The 14,233-nt window shown below is 34.8% G+C and overlaps 1 protein-coding gene across 4 annotated transcripts in view; it reads right to left on the bottom strand.

Annotated features, from left to right (window-relative positions):
* Positions 1-14,233, bottom strand: part of LOC128983277 (uncharacterized) — a 146,263-nt gene that overhangs the window by 21,838 nt on the left and 110,192 nt on the right. For all 4 annotated transcript variants that reach the window (XM_054402544.1, XM_054402536.1, XM_054402527.1 and 1 more), the window contains one exon: positions 588-815. In XM_054402544.1, the coding sequence (XP_054258519.1) occupies positions 588-815 (228 nt within the window). The remainder of the gene's footprint in view (positions 1-587; positions 816-14,233) is intronic.

Below are 14,233 nucleotides of genomic sequence, written 5' to 3' on the forward strand. Positions count from 1 at the left end.
TAGGGCAGAGGTCAGTCAACACAATTTCACACTTAAAACTCCTAATGATATAACTTAGATTAGCATACACCACACCTGATTTTGATGCCACAAATCTTTTCTATTAGTACCACTAATAATTAAATCTGTATCATTTTCAGTAAACTTTGATTTTTTATGTTTTTCTAGTTCGAGAAGTATATATTAGGTGTGATCCTGGGTAGTAGGCTTATGTAACATTATAGTAAGGAATGTGAGGTGGTAGTAGGTTTGTAAAGTTTCTAGCATGGCTGTCTCCTGTTATGTAAAACGTAGGTTTTAATTTAGAACTATTCTGACCTTTAGTTATAGCAGAAAAGTTATCCTAATTTTATTTAATTGTTCAAAAATAACTGTACACTTTGTTATAACATGTTGAGTTAAATTTATCACAATTTAAGGATACAAATTAAATTTTTGAAACAAAACTCAAATTGTTGAAACAAACTTTAAAAATTTAACTCAATCTCTCTCCTAAACTAAAAATTTTGTCTAGTTTACTTATTTGCTCTGTTTATCATTCATAAGACGTTTTTACTTAGATATTATAAAAGGAATACACTACTAACCTAGGAAGTGACCGAGGGGAGATAAGACCCCAGTGTGGACGTACTCCGGGCCTCCTAGGCCATGTTGCAGAGGCAAGTGGAGACAGAAGTTTGTCAGATGCGTGCCTATTTGTTGTACAATAGGAGCAACAATATCAGCTGGAGCTCGAGGCTTGATAGGCCAAGGAGACAAAGTAGCCGACACCTGGTCCAGGCTCAACAGCTGGAAACCGTCCAGCTTGTTGTAATCTGCAATCCAAAACATGTTTAGAACATTTACCATGCTATAGTGTAGGCCTACGATCTCTCTACAGTTCCATGACTAAAAGTAACTTGGCTACTGATACAACTAAATGTTTTATTCAATTATCAATTATCAATTATTTAAGATGGGGACGCCACTATGTGCGTATTTCAACCCAAATATGAGTGAAGGATGAGTGTAGGATGAGTGGCGCGATCTTGTAGTCTTGTTAGTGACTAAGGCCGACATGTTCCTTAGACACAGCTGTTAATTAATAGCCCATACAGCTAATGGCAACTAAGGGACCTACAGTTTATTGTGGAATCTGAACCACATTTTGCATTTTTTCCTCGTAATTAACGAATTGCTCTAATTATTAGGATAGTACTGCGGATAGACGTAGTACTCACTAGTGTGGACGTTAATCCACACCAGGGAGCATCACATCCACAGTGCATCCCTATAATTATCCACAATTCGTGACCTCCCAGTAGCTGGATTACAGGACGACGCCACCCGTCCCAGTCTTATTACTTATTACTTAAGTAGCGCAATGCAGGTGCATGAAAAAGTTGCATATAGAGGGTTTCACCGGGCGGCTGGTAACCGCGTAAACATGGTCCTACAAAAAATACTAGGGGTCTGCGGTGCACCGAAAAAGTCGGTCCGGTACGGTACAAGCTTAATTACCGTCATCGGTTCGGTACAGCATTTTACGCGGTACAAATTCGGTTCGGTACAGCCTATTATAATAATAAATTACTTATCATAGTCAACGGTGGTTGGTTCTGAGCACATAAAAGTCTTATCAGATGTTTGTTTAGATCTTCATAATTTATTTCTAGGGTGATGAGGCGGGGATTGCCCAACTCCGCGCAGTGGTCAAATTTAATCCGAGGAAAAGTTTTATGGCCCCCGAAGGGTTCAGCCCAACTCCGCGCGGTGGTCACTTTTAGGGCCAATTCCAACTCCGCGCGGTGGTCACTTTTAATATTAAGGTTACCCGTCAATTACAGACTCATCAAAAAGTGTTTGAGACAGGGTAAAAAGTGTGAAATGTCAATAGTTAAGTGTAAAATAAATGCATTTGACAATTTAATCAAAATATGTTCCTTTTACAGGAATTTAACAGTTCACTTATTCTCCATAAGAATAACATGAGAATTTAAAAATAAGAATTATTTGGCATTTTTTCTGTAACTATTAAGGCACTTTTACGCTTCGATATACTGAATTATTTGTTTTTAAGCTTTACAAAGTGGTTTCAAAAGAAATTTCAAAACTTTATACTTTCATAATATATACATAAGCCCCCGTTCACATGGTTCAATCGTGCTGGTTTGTGAACTTGTTCGAATAAACGGTTTACACGTTCACACCAAATTTAATCAAAATCAGATCATTTTGCTCGAGTTATCGTGCTAATAGACATACATATATACACATAAAATATATATACCGGTGTATATATATATATATATATATGAATTTAAACGCTTGGTGTTTTCGGCCTTTGGGGAAAAAAACAAAAAAATTAATCAGTGAGTCCAGGTCTTACCATGAGACCTACGGTAATAGCTTATTCCCTATGTATGGGAAATTCGCTAAAACGTTGGTCTGGGTCTGGATTCAATGTAAACCCTCTTCATAGACGTAAAATTCGCCAATTTTAATAAGATGTAAAAGAAATATGTTACCTTATTATATAATTCAATGAAAGATTCACAACTGGAGGTAACTTAAAGGATAACTTAACTTAGAAGTTCAAAAAGTCCATACGAAGACTGGGTATGTATAAAACTTTCCGAAATTCACAGTACACAATTATTTAATAATACATTTATTACTTAATAATACATTAATAACCATCATGAGCTTTACGTTACACTTGTGTGTTGCGATCACAGATTTTACCTTTTTTTATTTGTGTAAAATGTAAGCTCTGTTTCTAAATGTGGCTACAATGGACTCTTTGATGAATAAAAACTCAATAATCTCTTCCAATAAGATTTAACAAAAGAAACAATCATAGAAAGTCAGTGGGCATTGAACCTTACACATCCATTCTGAGAAAACTGTAAATTCCTTACCATTTCCTGCAAGGGGTGGTTATGTGGAGGTTCGGAGATGGTATGCGAAGTACCGGGTGGTTAAAGAATGTTGTTTGGAATACGCACTTCCCTTAGTCATAGTGCATGAACGCCAGTCTTGGGGTCAGTTTCGTGAAGGCAAGATCATGGAAAAGATAATAGGTCAGAGAGGGAATCCGTTGGTTGTGTATGAGGGTTTTAAATTTAGGTTGCTTCGGAAAACGGTAAATGTTGGGATTAAGTGGAGGTGTATTGATAAAAAGTGTACGGCGACATTGAATAGCGACGACAGTGAGAGTGTGGTTTTAGGCACAACAGGTATCCACTCGCATCCACCGCCAGTCAACTTACACCGAGAAGTTATTCGGAACAGCGTAAAACGTAAAGCCATTGAGGATCTTACTGAGCGGCCGACTAAAATAATACGACAAGAAATCGCGAGTTCCAGTGATTTTTACTCTAGTGCTGTGACAAAGGATGATATTAAGTGTTTTAGTAAAGCAATCACGTATGCAAGACGTTCAAATCTGCCACCTCTTCCAAAATCAAGACAGGATGTACACGACGCACTGAATTCAATCATGATCAAGTAAGTACCCATTTTAGATATATAATTTTATTAGAACTAATAATTTAGCCAGCCCTAACATGTGTAAATTTTTGGCTTGAAGTGTCGTTAGCTCCAAATTACAGAGTACGTCAGTAAAACCAAAAACTGAAATCTTTTGTGTGATGCATGATTTTATGATTAGTTTTTTTTTTTTTTAGTTTCCTCGACTTCCTCTGCTTGCTAAACTAGATATTGCGTTAAAAAAGTTAAAATTGGGCGTTTCTACAGTTTTACAACAAAAAAACTAATTATCTGAATTTTATGTTACATATATGAATTTAGCTTACAAAATTAGGCATTTTAAACCATTTAAAATCATTATTTAAGTTTAATAGTTACTGTGTAGCATAATAGTAATGCATTATTTTTCGTGTGTTTATATCGTTAAACCAATTATAGTTCACATAACCCCCCCTCCTTAACTCTATAGGATAGATTTATATGGCTAGGTTTTTTTACAAAAAAATAAAAAATAAAATATAAATAAACTAGGATTGCTTTCAGATTGGTGAAAGCCAGTTGAGTGGAGCGAGTAAGTTGTATGAAGTTAATGATAACAAATTAGAACATCGAAAGATGAAATTAAGGCATAATACAGTACCACACTTTGGCATTTCCCTGGTTGGCAATGAACAGCCGTTGCAATTCTTTTGTTTTGATTTTAAACTGCATAAGACGTTTATACTTTCAAGTACGTTTTAGGAAATTTTCCATAAAAGGAATAAGCTATTAACGTACGTGACCCTGTAAGACCTGGACCATAGATTGGTTTACTTTTTCGTTTTGATAACCCCAGAGGCCAAAAACACCATCCGTTCAAATTTATATATAGGGTGTAAATAAAGCCCAGTGCGGGTTTTCATGATTTTTGTGTTGAAAGAAAGATAATTTAAGAACTAGGGAATCGAAGACATAATTTTAGTTTAGGGTCCCAGATTTTTGGAAAATAAGTTTTAATTTTTAAAAAGTCTAGCAGCCGAAGCTAAAATTATAAACTAGCTTTTGGCTTGTGGTGTATACTTTGCTTAACATAACAGCTGTAAACATTCAGCGTTTGTGACACAAATTCAGCATTTGGATGAAAATGAAAAGACATACTAAGGATTGACTTATTCAGGGCCGGACTTAGGACTTCAGAGGCCCCGGGCGAATTTGCCGATGGGGCCCCCAGTATGATTATTGATTATACGAGAAAATATAGGCCTACGGTACACAATGTACCGCATTTAAATGCACACTAATTTTAAATACCTAATTTCAAGGTGAATTACTATGTAAACCTGTTAGAATGCTGTATTTTGCATAAACTAATTGTATGTAATATTTTAAGTCTGAAAATAGCTACAATGTACGGTGTTATTTAATGATTTGTTCTTGTTGTAATTGTATTTATAAAATTTTAATATACCTAGCAGGTACCTTACACATTTTTTGCAATACATTAAAGTGTAATATCTTTTGCAACAAATAATGAAAACTATAGATAAAATAAAAATAAAATAACACGTACTTGTAAAAGGTTTAATTAAATTTTTTTACTGTAATACACATTCTATTTGGTGCTTGAATGAAAACTCAAATGAAAAATAACTAACATTAATTAATGGAATAAGTTATATTTAAACAAGTGATGTAAGTCAGAGATAATGCATAAACTTTTAAAGCTTTAATATATTTTATAACTTACTATAATTTTACTAACAAACCTTTTACTGTACTAAGTTTATAAGATACAAGTCAAAACAATTTTAAAGTTTACTTTTTATAGATTAATCATTATAAAGTTTAGAACATAGTTATTTTCCCTATAAATAAATGTCACTTCCTACTATGATACGTTGGTCACGTTGGCATGGCAATTAAAACCTCCTGCTTTTCCTACATTTCTTGGCTGCACTAAAACTATAAAATCATAATCTATGACTTATGTTTATTATCATAGTAGTTTTAGCATGGAATTCTCGTTTGTATAATATGTTAAAAGTCCTAGCATGAAAAGTACCATTAAGAACTTTAACGAGTTTGAGTTTTTTCTTGACGAGTAAAATGTTACAATACAAGTCTAATAAACCAATCACAAGCTAACCATTTATATGAGTAAACTGAAATGTTTAAATGTATTCAATATAAATTAATACAACACAAACATAACATTCAATACAACATTAATTTGTTCTTTGTAGTGTTTGCAGAATTAATAATAAAATACAACACAAAAGTACGATAATGTCAACCAAAAACACACTGGGAGTAAAGTGATTTAAATTGTTTTGGATTGGCGATAAGGCATTGTATGTATGTGTATGCGCGTGTGTGAGACAGACAAGACTAGACAGGATCCCTTATCAGCTCATTATCATTTATTGTTGCAGCTGCTTGTTGAGCGCTTTTTTACGATTTCAGTCGACAACGCTCGCCCGCTCCCAAATAATGTAATTTTTGTTAACATCAGACGACCCTAGTTGTCATAAAATGTCTATATAGATTTTTTATCCTACTGGCGCTGTATGATTTTGACTCTATCGACTAAATTGAAGATCCGAATTTCGACGTATAACTTAATTACTATTTTATAAAACCTTTTAATTGAATGGGTAATATAATACTTCTGCCCCTTAAAATCGTGAATGGCATATACTTAGAGGTAAAAGAATAACATCTAATAAAACATATTTTTCCAACAATGTTTTTATTTTTCAAAAGTATTAGATCTCAATTGAATCTCCATTTAACCCCAACACAATTGTACAAGTTACGTTCTACGTTAGGACAAGAGTTTTCATATTATTTATTGTATTTTTTGCCCCAACCCAACTTGATCACCGCGGCCGTAGGTTTGTGTGAACGGCTTCATTGAAACTCAAACTGGTCCGTCACAGCCTAGCAGCTATGCTCGTGTAAACTAGGTCTAAGCGCGGGGCCCAGTGCAACCCTGAGGAAAAGTCCCTTAGAGTCAAGAATTTTGGTCCTAGTAATACCTTAAAGTTCATCTAACAATAACCTTAAATATAGGATAACGACAATAAAGCTGTTAAAAAAGAAGATCATTCGGTAAGTGTCTGATTAATTTTTGAAGATATTAATAAAAACTACTGTGCAAGGAGCCCCGTCCGCTACTGTGTACCGGGCGCTCGCCCCGTCCGCCCCTAGGTAAGTTCGGCCCTGGACTTATTTATACTATGTGTAATGCCGATCATTGATACGTTCAATTCTTCGGTAAGAGGATGACAGATTAATTAAATATACATAGTAAAATACTAGGATGATCAAATTATTTTGTAAAGTCAGTAATCTTTGATAATATAATTTGTTTTAACAAAAAGCTGGTTGAATATAAAAATAATCTATAGAACTATTAGGTTATTTTATTTACTCTGATTTTGTCATTGATTATAAGAAAAAGTAAAATTAGTAGATATAATTAGACCACAGAGATAAGTAAAACCATTGCTGTATACAAATCGAGGCTCTGTTCACGAGTCTTAAAAGAAAAGGATTTGCAAATCATTTTACTGCTCAGCTTAATGAGGAAAGAGTTGGAAAATAACAATGTTTACATGTATTAATTCGTCTTCGTAGCTTTTTGTTTACAATAATGTTAGTCTGCTTACAATTTGTTTGGATTAGGCTCAGAGATATTGATCTCATAGAAAAGGAGATCAAGAATAATCGGGAATCACGATTTTTAAATTACTACCACAACCTCAGCCGGGTTTTATCCAACGATAAACTGATGGATGACATAGATTGAACACAGCGGCATTATTGACCTAGGATACTGCAATTAGACAAACCAACCTTTTATGAAATAAGAAAAAAATTGTTTGGTGGGGTTTAATTATGATTACGTGTGGGGGCGCTGATGTAGGCAAAATGTCACTTTAATTTCAACTAATAATATCTTATACTTTTAATAAATTAATTTGGGAAATTACGATGTAGGTTGATTCAATTGGTGGGTAATTATTACAGATATTAGAAGTGATAACGGTATGAATTATTAACATAGATAATTACGTCACTAGCTTTACTAGCGCGTTTAGTTTTCAAATTCCTTCATTATGTGATCTTTTTTCAAATGAATGTTATTTTAAACAAACTGCTAATTCCAAACAAACTATATGTTATTGTTTTTACTTTTATTTGTTTACTCTTATTTATTTAGCAATTGATTGAGTGAAATTGATACGTTTAATGATGTTAGGATACCAACGTTATATCATGTGTAGGCCTACTGTGAATTTTATTGGATAATATAGTTTTATTTTAGGTAGTTTCTATTCAGACGTACTGGAAATTGTGTATAGTATGAGTAATTGTATTGTGGTGATAATAATTATGGAAGAGACAGGTATGCGATGGAAGGTGGTATTGTTGATTAGGTCTATACACTTCTAAATTGGCTATTACTATTGACTATTGGATACTGAATTTTTATATTAACAGTCAAAGCTATTACTCTCTACTGTAGGCTACATAATCAGTGTGCGAATTTCACTTCAATCGCTGTACAATTGCTGTTTTATTGAATGCATATCGTATAGGCCTATGATGGAATAACACATATTTGGCCACGCAACAGTTGTTTAAAAGGTGATTTTTCACATTAAAACTGCAAGAAAATATGTTGTCTTTATACGTGTAAACTAGCTGCTCTGAATTGTACACAGTTTTAACTGACTACTCAATTCCTGTCCGTAGGACGGGCTAGCATCTCGTATTAAAATTAATATTGAATCACTTATCAATATCGGACTGTTTATTTATCTATGTTTGCCATACAAAGTTTGCATTTCCCGGAAGGGGTTTTTTCTAAGGACGATTAAAATCAGTATTTACTCTGGTATTTGTTATTTTGTGTTGAAAACATTAAAATCTTAAGAAACATAACTGACTATTTCATTGCATGTGCAGGTCAAACAAGGATGAAGATATGCTTTTCACCAATGATGCTGACAATGGCATCGTAGTGTTCACTACCAAACAAAACCTAGAATTCATCGGGCAGTCTTCAACAATACTAATGGACGGTACTTTTACCTACTGTCCCAAGTACTTCCTCCAGCTGTTCACCATCCATGGCCTGCATAACGATCACTACATGCCTCTGATTTTCTGTCTGTTACCTGATAAGAAGACTGAGACATACAAAAAGGTTTGTAATGTATTTTTACTTTTTTGTAAATTTGTAACAATTTTTATATATTTCACATTGTTTTATGGCCAGGTGTAGAAACGTCGAGCGGGCCTGTAGAAGTGTAAAATTTGCTTTTCATTTACACTATTGTTTTATTACCTTAAAATGTTCAAAATGCTTTGAAACTTTACACACTTGCTATAGATTAGTGCATATTGCTAACGGTATGTTTATAATCAGTAAATTAAAATAGTTTGCTATTATAAAATTAAATAAAGTTCAAACTGTTTTATACATTTAAATTGGTGACATCAAAAAGTTTATTTGCTGCTAGGAAGTTTTTTTTTTTTTTTTTAAGGCAGGTGCGTTAAGTAAGCGAGGGAAATGTAGCCAGAATACTATATTTTCTGAAACTTATTTTTATAAAAAATAGCTATTGTAGTTTGGATAATACAACCGGTATAACACAAGCTTCGTAATGCGGTTCCCGTCAACTTGAACGCGCGCCCGGTCTCTACTTGCCAGATCGACTCCTGTGTTTAGCCCACAGCTTCGGGATTCGGAATTATATACACAGGAAAGTTTTTTATGTTTGTTGGTAACATTTTAGTCTACCAACCGCATAATATCAATATTTATATTAACATATGTTTTCATTTGTATCATAAATAATAACTAACTGTTTGTTGTAAAGCCCATAAGGATATACATATATATATATATATGAAAAAAGAATAATAGGGCTACTATATATAAATAAAGATTAAACATTAATAAACTTAGTACCCAAGTAAAATTATTTATTAAAATATTTACTGACTATAGTTTCGGTTCTAAGGCCATTTTCAAAGACTTAGAGCGAATCTATATTCAGTAAATATTTTAATAAATATTAAATTCCAGTCATAGTTATCTAGTAGCCTACTTCAAAAATGCAAAACACATATTTTTCATTTTATGTTTGTCTCATGGATCAACCGTAGAATGCAGCATGTTCTTCGAGTTGTTTTTGGAGCTTCATTTACAGTTTAAAATAATATTGATATTAATCGTGTATATTATGTTTTAGGTATTTGACTACGTCATTAAACTGTGCGAGGACAACGGAACTCTTCTACAGCCAACAAAAGTAGTGGTTGATTTTGAAGAGGCGATTCTCAGCTCAGTGAGAGTTTCTTGGCCGCTGGCTACAATCTCCGGCTGCCGGTTTCACCTGACACAAGCGTGGTACCGTCATGTCCAGCAGAGGGGGTTAACAAACCATTACCAGAACAACACTGAATGCGGAAAATGGCTCCATTGGGTCTTTGGGCTCAGCCTCTTGGATCCTGAAGAGGTCGAAGACGCTTTCATCGAGGATCTAATGGCTACAGTCCCTCACCAAGCCATCGCATTCGCTGACTACCTTGTCGTCAACTACATCGAAGAGCAGTGTTGTTTTCCACCACAGCTGTGGGCTTCGTCGAACTTGTCCCAAGACAGGACGACTAACGCTTGTGAATCATTCCACTCGTCTTTCGCAAAACATTTTAATGCACCCCATCCGAACATTTTTGTTTTCGTAGAGGCATTGAAAAGCGTACAGGTCTCGTCTTATGTCACGATGAACACTAAAACCCCAAGAAAACAAACCAATGCAAAGTATTTACAAAGATTGGCAAATTTGCAAAAATATCAAAAAGAATTCAGAGATGGCCACATAAGTAGGTTTGAATTTATTAAAAAGGCCTCTTTTTATGTAAAAAAAAGTGAAAAAGTGAAAAAGAAGTGAGCCTTTTATGAGTGTAACTATGCATTTCATCTTGCAAAACAAAGTTGAGTAAAGTTCTTTTTTTAAATTTAAATGATGTAAAACTTTTCTGGTTTCATTTAGGGTCATAATGTTTTTATTCTTTTTGTAATCAAATTTAAAGTATAAATTTGTTTTTGAGGTTTGCCCGTAATTTAATTTAGTTTTTACTGGAAGATGTTACTTACTGGTACTGTAAAGTATTAACGATCGTAAAATGTTTTATTAAGGTTTGCTCATATTGCTTTACATTTTAAAGCTTCTAATTTGGTTTGACTATATTAATTTAAATGGGTTTGAAATATGTGTAACTTTTGTAGGTTTGCAAAAAAATATTTCACTTGTACAATTTTAATAGGCCAATAATTTGTACGTTATTTTTAGTCCTGGTATTAAAATGAATTGTTTTTTTAGGTTGTTTATTTTGTAAATAATATAGGTACACGATGTTTATGTAAACTATGATTAAATTATGTAAATATGTATTATATAGGTAATATGATTCTATAACTATTAATGTTTTGTTAAAAATCGCCAATTTTTGCTAACTTGCCCTAGAATTTTGATCATTTTGTACATAGAGTAATCAAATATAAAGTCAATGATGAAGTTTGAAGTTTTATTAATATTCCTATACTGCTTTAAGTACCTATTGATTTAATTTTGTATTGCAACTCATAGAACGCTAAAAGAAGTATTTCAGCAAATTTTTTCCCAATTTGAGGTGTATAGCTAACTGTTTTATGAAACAGAGATTACAGCCTATTTGTTGAAGCAATCTGTGGTTGTTTACAAGACTAACATTTTTGAATTTGGTACTCAAGTTTATCAGCAAGCTCATAAACCCAGTGCTAATATGAATGATTGAGTATTGTAGACTTTGGAACATATAAATTTACAGTCACTCTTTCTCACGGGCTTTTTAAAACTTCTTATATTAGTGGTTTTTAAGCTTCGTCTCCTGTTTTGGGTAAGCAAATACCTTTTTACTTTCCCTTTCTTATAAATGATGAAAATATATCATAATTTCAAACTTAAAGCACAAACTCTCATCCGTCAGGGCTGTGAGAGCCAAAATTGACCACTGCGCGGAGTTGGGCATGTGCCGCGAGGGACCCGAAGTGACCACTGCGCGGAGTTGGGCAGTCGGTTTTGACAGATTTCTGACCACCGCGTGGAGTTGGGGTAAGCCCGATGAGGCAATAAAAAACCCATTAGCAGTCCCAAATCCATTAACATTTTATCATGACAATAATTGTTGCATTCAAGTACTTCCAAGAACTGTTGAGTTTTATCACTTTTATTCCTTTATAATAGTTTTATGATGACTGTAAATGTTATCTCCAACTCAGTATTTTCGTGAATGCTGGTCATTGCCTACTGCCATAAAACTGTTTATGGCTTCATATTAAAGTCGTTACTAATCTACAATCTTATTTTATAAGTTAAGATATTTGTTATGGATAATTTATCTTTCTATTGATGAAACCACAAGCGTAGTAGTTGTTGTTTGCATATTTTTTTCCGTTATGCAAGCCTACTCGGTCTTAAATTAATGTCATTGCATGTTCTGTATCTTGTCTTATATTTTTGGATGTGGCTGTTAAGGTTGAAATGTTTTTTGTTTCTTAGATTTTTTTATTGTGTTGAAGGTACTTTATGCAATCTAAATCTTATGAACTAGAATTATGATAGTGATTTTGCTAACCTCATTGTAACCAACTCAATTTATATAGGCCATCCTAAATAATTAGGTCTAGGCCTGGGTATTTTGACTCTTTGGAAGATACTTAAAATTAGTGATGTGACGAGTTGAGTTGGCGAGTCGAGTTGACTCGAGTCAAGACCCGAGTCGAGTGAACTCGAGTCATCTCAATTACAACTCGAGTTGGTACGAACTCGTACGGAGATTGCCGAAGCTACACAAACTCGTAACGTAACGAGTCCGACTCGCAAAACGAAACCGAACTCATACGGAGAAAGCCGAACCTACACGAACTCGGAACGTTTTGAGTCAACTCGACTCGTAAAGCTGACACGCTATTGGCCGGTACCGAGTCGGCCGACTCGCAAAACTAACGAACTCGTACGGAGAATGCCGAACTCACACGAACTCGGAACGTCTCGAGTCGAGTCGAGTCGACTCGTAAAGCTGACACGCTATTGGACGGTACCGAGTCGGCCGACTCGCAAAACTAATGAACTTGTACGGAGAATGCCGAACTCACACGAACTCGGAACGTCTCGAGTCGAGTCGAGTCGACTCGTAAAGCTGACACGCTATTGGCCGCTACCGAGTCGGCCGACTCGCAAAACTATAACCCTATTGGTCGACACCGAGTCGTTGCGGACTCCCATGATGCATTGGTTACGGGTCGAGTTTCGAGTTGAGTCTGACTCGACTCGTAACTCGAGTTCACGGCAGTTGGCGAGTCGAGTCAGGAAAGTACCCGACTCGTCACATCACTACTTAAAATATACTAAGAAAATTGGATTGAGTCTGAGTTAATGAACTAATGATTGATATACGTGTGGATGTTAACTTTGTAAATGAAAAGACAATCATATTACTCTGTGGTAATCCAAATTTTAGTGTAAGAAAAAAACTTTGCAAAAGATGTATCCATCTTATAATTAGTTTTCAAGCTGATAAAAAAGATGCTATTTGCCATTACTTCATCATAACATCCTGTTTTTCATTGTCATCTGTTGAATGTGAATAGCTGTCAACTACACTGTTTTTGTACTGAATGCTTTTATATGTTTTTAAAAGTTTAAAAAACAACTAAACATTGTATTAGTTGGAAATAATTTTTATCATGGCTATTCAAAGTATCTCAGAGTAAAATAGGTAAAGCCTTTATCTTAACTGTGATTTTTCTTGACACAATCCTTGTAGGAGGAAATTTTTTTTAATAATGTGTGGTACAGTAATTGTTGTTAGATAACCATGAATGTAGGATACTATCCATTTTCATAGTAATGTCAATGTATTAAAATTAAAAATAATGGTTCAAATACAGATCAGAGAAGAAAACCGCAAAAATACGGGTAGCCGCGTACCGTACCGATTTTGTACCGAGAACCGAGGTACAAAATATTGTACCGTACCGAACCGTACCGACCTTAAATTTTCTGTACCGCAGACCCCTAAAAAATACCTTGTGGCATTATTAAAGTGTTTATCGAGTTTAAATAAACTGTAAAATATTTACAAATATCCAAACTATACATTGGTTGAACTGAAACTTCGTAGGGTGACTTGCCCAGTGAATGACCGGTTAAGGTAAAATCTTTTTGTTAACTTAACAATGTTCTCAAATGAGAGTATTAATGCTATATATTATTATACCTTATTTTTGGTTGATCTTAGGTTTGCCCTATATAATTAATTATTCATAAAAGATCAATTATGTATGTAAGAATTGCCTTTTTATACACCAAAGTTATGACTCAGTCTGTGAACAAAACATCCTCTGGGGACAGCGACTACGTGTCACCTCGACAACCAGTCACCCCGACCAACCGTCACCTTTTAAAAAAGGTTATGAGGTGACACGTTGTCGCACATCGTTCCCGACTACCCATCACCGTTTGAATGAGGTGACAGGTAGTCCGAGTGACCCCTAGACGCGAGCGTGCGAGGTGACAGGTTGTCGTGTACGAAGGCGTCTAATCGTCACCTCCAAAGAGAGGAGGTGACACCTTGTCGGGGTGACACCTAGACGCGAGCGTGAGAGGTGGCGGTTTAACGCCGATGCAACCGACAACTTGACACCACCTCAAACCGCCACTCC

This window comes from Macrosteles quadrilineatus, unplaced genomic scaffold (assembly GCF_028750875.1).
Source record: "Macrosteles quadrilineatus isolate MER2022 unplaced genomic scaffold, UCM_ALF_1.0 Scaffold_1__1_contigs__length_201487025, whole genome shotgun sequence".
Classification (NCBI taxonomy): domain Eukaryota; kingdom Metazoa; phylum Arthropoda; class Insecta; order Hemiptera; family Cicadellidae; genus Macrosteles; species Macrosteles quadrilineatus.